Source organism: Meleagris gallopavo, chromosome 17 (assembly GCF_000146605.3).
Source record: "Meleagris gallopavo isolate NT-WF06-2002-E0010 breed Aviagen turkey brand Nicholas breeding stock chromosome 17, Turkey_5.1, whole genome shotgun sequence".
In the NCBI taxonomy this organism is placed as follows: Eukaryota; Metazoa; Chordata; class Aves; order Galliformes; family Phasianidae; genus Meleagris; species Meleagris gallopavo.
Window position 1 is genome coordinate 8,393,875 of NC_015027.2, and position 6,586 is coordinate 8,400,460.

Below are 6,586 nucleotides of genomic sequence, written 5' to 3' on the forward strand. Positions count from 1 at the left end.
GCGGTGGGGGGCGCGGTGCGCCGCGCCGGCTTTTGTGCGGTGCTCAGTGAAGCCCCACAGCTGCTGAGCGCTGCGCTGGGTGCTGGTGTCCGCTCCCACTGTAGCGGTGTCCGCTCCCACGTGCGCTGTCAACATCTGGTACAAGGAAGGCGCAGACCCGGCAGTCCAGCCTTGTTGGAAATGGAAAAGAGGAATTAAACTAAGCTGACCTTGAGCTGAGACTCGCTTTCTGCCGGCGCTGTGGTGCCCCGTCCCTGGAGGAGCCCGAGGCCATAGATGGGCCCTGGGCAGCCGGAGCTGTGGGCAGCCAGCACATGGCAGGGCTGGGGAGTCTCTGAGATCCCCTCTACCATCTGTGATCCTGTGATTTCAGAATGCTTTAATTCTGGTTTCTGCCTTTTTGGTTTTCTTTTTTTGTGCTAGCTTGTCGTTTATGCATTCCTCTTCTTATATTTCTGTGTTTGTTTGGTTTTTTTTTCCAGTTATTGCATTTAAGCCTATGATCATTTATCAGAGGGTTTCTTACCTGACTTGTAGAAATATCACAGAATAGCTGGGGATGGAAGGGACCCCCGAAGGCTGTCTGTTCCCACTGGCTGCAGTGCACAGGGACACCCACAGCTCCAGCAGTGCTCACAGCCTCATCCCTGAGCGTGGCTGTGTGCAGGGATGGGGCACCACCACCTCTCTGGACACCCTGTGCAGTGCCTCACCGCCCCATTGTAAACAGCTTCTTCCTTATATCCAATCTAAATCTCCCTTCTTTTAGTTTGAAACCATTTTCCCTTCTGCTATCACACGGATCCTGCTAAGGGCCCTGCCCCTTCTTTCTTACAGCCCCTCTTTAGATCTGTAGTTCATCACCGCGATCTGAGGATGTGCCAGTGAGGATACTGTTGGCTGTCCTGCCAGAAACAACATTAGTTCCTGCCAACAGCTTTTATGTGGTGTGTTCCAGGTGGCCGACCTACCAAAGGAAATAGTTCTGTTTAACAAAGGTGGAGAGGCTTTCCCCTTGTGTAACATCAGATAGGGAAAGAAACATGAGTCGAATGTTATCTACATGTGAAAAAGGGGGCACAGAGGAGGTAAAGAAAATGAGAGCATACAGAGAAAAGATAATTTAACTAATAGGCATAGTCTGAGAAAGAACATGTTTGCCCAGTGTGTGTCTAGAAACACTTGGAAAGTGGCCTAGGGCCTCCAGCTCATGTCAACAGCTGGCATATTCCCAGATCTGTATCAGTAGCTGATTAAAGAGAAAGGAAACTGTTCTGCAGCCCAAAGCAAGGTTATTCCAAACTTGTAATGTTTGTAATTATCTTTCTGTTCGTTTTACTTATTCTTACATTTCGTCAACACACGCTGAGATGGAAGAGTGCATCTCTCAAAACATGAGTCCTGTCTTCAGGTGAAAAATCACCACTGCCTTTCTAAAGGAGACTGCTAACCTGGCTGCTGAGTTTGTTGTCAGCTGGGCAGGGAGGACTTCAGCCCTATGCCTAGGTTTGCTGGGGTACTGGTAGCACTGTTACTGGAAGATGCCTCATTTTAACATCTTTCCAGATTTGATTAAGCTCTTGGCCCTAGAAAAGGACGGAGTTGTGTGCTGTGAGCGCTCTTTAGAAGTGCTGTTGCTTGAGAGGAATTATGTCCACCTTTATTCATGGATGCATGATGGTATGTTTGTGGTGGTAGTTACAAGTAAAAGGAGAAAGCAGTGCACTCGAGTTGGATACTATGACTGCAGCTTTAGGGGAATGTTGCAGAATGAGTTTGGGCAATACAAGAGAGGGAACTGTTGTTGCCCTGCTGTCCCATTGAGCTGACAGCTTGTGTTCTGGATTCTCAGTAAATATTTGATGTGTTGAGTGAGCTCTGAGGAGAGCAGCCAACTGTTGAAATCTCACACCTAAAAGCTCCTGTTCCAGTAAATTCTCCTGTTTGCACATCCTGATTCAGAACTGGAGCCTCTTCTTGGAAAATGCTCCAGGAAGTAAACAACTGCACTCAGTAAAACCTGATGGCTGCCTCCTACTGGTAAGGCCTAGCACCGGGGCAGTGCCTCCTCCTGAAAGAAAACAGCTTCTGCTATTTCTTGTGCTTCACACCCTGGGTTTTGGGATTCCCCTGGAAATTCAGAGGCTCTGAGAGTCCTGGCAGCTTTCTTGTTTTGTCAGGGGACGGGTCTGTGAGCACTGCTGGAGCTGTGGGTGTCCCTGCGCACTGCAGGCAGTGAGAACGGACGGCCTTTGGGGGTCCCTTCCCAAACCCTTCTGTGAGTCTATGATTCTACAATTCTACTTCTGGCAGAATGAAGAGGTACTGTTTCCAAGGACCAGTCTGGATGTTCATCCTGTTTCCACTTGTCCTTACAGATCGAATGTGGTATATAGTAACCATTTCTTTAGTTTATTTCTTAGTGCTCTTTTCTCTTTCTTTGCTTCCATGTGCTGCTGTGCCCACGTTTTGATATGGGCCCTGACGGCTCGCTACGCGGTGCGTATCTGTCCTGTCTTGCAACTCTCCTGTCAGCTTGTACTGCACATCAGACAGGAGTTTGCAGTGACATTTGAGTGCATAAAACGAAAGGCCGTGGGAGACATCTCTAACTGGAACGAATGTCTCTGCAGAAACCTTGGCTCGTGTCGCACCTTCCTGGGGCGTTCGCCGGGGGCAGAGCAGCTCCTCGGGTACGGGAGGACATCTGCTGGCTGCTGTGCCGCGGTGCAGCCACGGCCGGAGGCGGTGCGATGGGAGAGAAGGGTCTGAAGTTTCGTTTAAGGATTGCTTCAATGCAAAACAACCTTCTCGCTCAGGTAAGAGTCCAGGAAGTCTCTCTGGTCATCAGAACCCTCCCCTCTGTGATGTATACCGGGCAGTTAATGGGAAAACCAATCTCAGTACCTTCTATATGGGTTCAGTATTACCCACAAATACTCCTGACTTGCAGCCCAAAAATGAAAAGGTCGTCGCTCACCAGTGGGGGGAGACAGTCACTGGTTTCTGCAGTGACAGGTTGCCATCTCCCTTGTAACTGGATTTCCCACTGAAATGTGCCGTGCTGCATTATTTGGTGTTACCAGCTCACTTTGAATTATAAATCATAGGAGTAAGAGCCATCTTGTTCTCACATCTGAGCAGATCCTTTCTGTATATTTTCTGTTTTCTTTGCAAAGTGAATGAAGGATGAACTATGCTCTGTGCGAGGTCTGGCTGATACTGGAGATAATCAGATGGAAATTCCAAATTCACAGTAACTGAAGTAAACTTTTAATCCATACTCATGGATTAACATCTTTATTTCTTTGAGAAAAGGCCATGTTTTCCTTTGCTTTCAATATATTTGTTCTTAATATCATTGGGTCCCTGCCCTCATTGCCTCCCTGCTTCAACCTGACTTCTCTTCCCTATGTTTCACATTCCTTAAACATCCCTATCAAGCAAAAGACAACATATGCTGTGGCCAATCTGCTGCTGCACACATACTTTTTTTTTCTGGCTACTGTCATGCAGAATGTGTAACAGCTGAACAGCACCCCCTGCCCCCTCCCATTGAAGGATGCAGTTCTGTTTACATGCACTCGCATTTACTTATGTCCCTTCCTAGTCACAGCCCCCTTAAACTGCAAATATAGTCACACAAGCTTCCTGTTAATTAAATGAGATGCACTCAAATCGATTGTTTTGTTTTAAAAGTGTAAAATCAATAACAGGCTGTTCTTTGTGCAGTAGAATTGAAGAGGGTTGTTTTTTTAGGCGTTTCTGCTTCTTTTGCTTCCCATGTCTCCTGCACACCCTGGTGAGTGCTGCTGCAGTACCCAGAGGCAGCAGCCTCTGATTTTCACAACATTTGCAAGAATGTACAGTCTTAAGACCTCTGTTCTGCCCTTAAGCTTTGTTAAAATTAGCTGATGTGTTCAGAAGAGTGACAGGGCTGGCAGGCAGATAGCGTATGTTTAATTTCATTATGAAATGAGGCTAAAAGAGGCTCTAGAAGGGGCTCTCCTGTGTGCTGTATTTGTGGTTGACTGCACAGATTTGGCAGAAGGCAGCTTTCAGACATCTCCAGCCAAATGTGTTTCCAAGGGTAGAGAGAGCAAGACCAGAGAAGCACGATTCCTGCCTGGTTTAGTAGTGAGAAGGGCTGGTGGTCACAGTGTGAGGACTGCTCAGTGCTGGGTTTTCCTCTTGCCTTATGTGCAGAGCTGCAGGTCCTACACAATATTCCAGCCCTGTTCCCAGTCTTGAGCTTTTTGCTCTGATATTCAACACAGGGGTATGTGAGCACTTCACTGACATTGTTTTCCATCAGTGTGGGAGGAGGACTCTATAATACCTAGTTATTTGCATGGGAAATGAGATGTAGGAAGTTTAGTGTCAAAAGCACCCAGTGGTGTTGGTTGCCCTCTTCTCAGGACATTCTTTTTCAGACCATTTGGCATTATATTCCATTTCATTATGCTCAAATCAAAGCTCTTATTGACCTCAGCTGCAGTTATAAATGCTTGAGGCTTCTGTGTGTCAGATCCCAGGCCTCAGTTAGCTATGTAGGGAAAAAAAAAAAAAAGGAAACATAACTGAAGTATTATGGCAAACTGAACTGGGAGCAATAATACTGCTAGCTGGGAAGAAAGCCAGTTAGAAATATTTGATTGCTTTAGTGTTAGACAGTCCATTCTTTTCCTGCAATCTCCTGCTTGGATTTCTGCCCAAGTCAGGGGAACTTTGTGACCTGAGACTCAGTGCCTCATATCACTCCTCGCTGTGTGACTGTGGGGCTATGGCAAAGGCAACACTGCTGTGCCTGCAGACCACAGCCATGGATAGTTTTGGAAGTCTATTTAATTATAAACAGAAGCAGGGGTTCTATCTATCTATCTATCTATCTATCTATCTATCTATCTATCTAATTTTCACTATACTTCAATTATTTTTATCTACACTGGGATGGATCTTCCTGTGAAGGCAAAAGTGTACCCAGGTAACAGAAGAGTTTCTCAGTACAAGTGGACAGGGTACAGGATTTCTTTTGAACTATCCAATCTAAATACACCTTATTTTTTATATATATATTTAAATCTGAAATCTTACTAATCTCTCAATGACAGTGCTGGAGAACTGAACTATCCCAAATATTTTCCATGGGATACAATACCCTACTTAAGACTTTAGGAAAGGACTTTTTGAAACAGGTTAAGAGGTGAGAAGAGCGAGGCACTGTGGGGCAGCGAGAGGGAACCACAGGCTTTGTTTCTCTGTTTCTTCATTTTAGAGACCTGTACTCATCAGAGGGAGGAAGAACAGAAGGACACAGAGCATGCAGATCCTCTTCTCAACTCCTGAAGGGATGAGAAGACAGCAGGTCTAGATATCACTGGCCTAATCCACAGGGGGGGTAACAGAAACCCACTCATCATAGTAACAATTAGTATCCCATAGTACCCCTGCATCCATCTCACCTTTTGCTACAGATTGCAAGACCGTGTATGCAACTCTGGGAGCAGACTTCCAGAGTTCTCCTTTGTTTAACCTCTTCAAGTTGGTTATGATGTAGCAAATAGTATGTTACCCAAACACCAGCCATTGATGCACAGATAAAGAAAACCAAGGGGAAGCGGTTTGTAGGAAAGATGTTTTTATTCAGTGCACTAGATGCTGGCGTCCTAATGGAACACGACTTCATAATATTGTAAAAATCATGTTGACCACATCTGTTTGCTTACTGCCTTCTCTGTTGTGACGAGGCCCCAGCACTGCAGTGATGCCTCTTCCAGCTGCCTTTCTGTGCATTTGGTAGATTTGCTTTGATTCGCTTTATCAAATTCATACTCAATGAAGAAACCTTAACTGATTTAAGCTAATGCTGCTGTGTACCACTAAGGATCCCATTATCCTGTCTCATAAGCTCAAAGAGTACTGAGTTCAAGGTGCTGATCAATACTCCTAGGGCTGGAGCATCTCTCTTACGCAGAAAGGCTGTGGGATTTGGGTCCTTCAGCCTGGAGAAGAGCAGGCTCCAGGAGATCTCACCGCAGCCTTCCAGTACTTGAAGGATGCTTACAAGCAGGGAGCAACTTATGGTTCGATAGTGATAGGACATGGAGGAATGGCTTTAAACTAAAAGAGGGGAGATTGAGGTTGGATGTGAGGAAGCAATTCCTCGCTCAGAGGGCAGTGAGGCCCTGGCAGTGCTGCCCAGAGCTGTGGTGCCCCATCCCTGGAGGTGCCCGAGGCCATGGATGGGCCCTGGGCAGCCTGAGCTGTGGGCAGCCAGCACACGGCAGGGCTGGGGAATCTCTGAGCTCCCCTCCAACCTCAGCCATTCTGTGATTCCTGCCCTGCACACGGATGAGGAGCGTGCCGGATCGCTGGCAATGCCGTGGAAACGGTAAGCGTTGGATTAACGCCATACACATACACAGAAGAGCAGCATTTCTCCTGCACAGGGAGAATCGGTGCCACAGGTACATGGGTTACAAGAGCCCACAGCCGGTGCAAGAAGCGCACCAGCAGCACCCGTGAAGCCGTCGCGACCGGGCCTTTGTACCTGACTCACTGGGGCATCCCCAAAGCCCCCGGGCCG

General features: G+C 47.1%; 1 protein-coding gene and 1 long non-coding RNA gene across 4 annotated transcripts in view; both read left to right on the forward strand.

Moving 5' to 3' along the window:
• Nucleotides 1-714: 714 nt before the first annotated feature.
• LOC116217272 lies at nt 715-5,854 on the forward strand. 3 transcript variants are annotated; one of them, XR_004161606.1, is made up of 3 exons: nt 715-2,499; nt 2,634-2,819; nt 5,276-5,854. It is a non-coding gene; the product is annotated as an uncharacterized LOC116217272 (long non-coding RNA). The 3 variants fall into 3 exon arrangements; XR_004161607.1 differs by having other exon boundaries at nt 715-2,388; XR_004161605.1 differs by having other exon boundaries at nt 715-2,819.
• A 523-nt stretch (nt 5,855-6,377) lies between these two features.
• The window catches only part of CCDC117 (coiled-coil domain containing 117), a 7,143-nt gene continuing 6,934 nt past the window's right edge, over nt 6,378-6,586 (forward strand). Inside the window, exon 1 of the mRNA XM_010720388.2 lies at nt 6,378-6,391. Coding sequence (XP_010718690.1) covers nt 6,378-6,391 — 14 coding nt within the window. The remainder of the gene's footprint in view (nt 6,392-6,586) is intronic.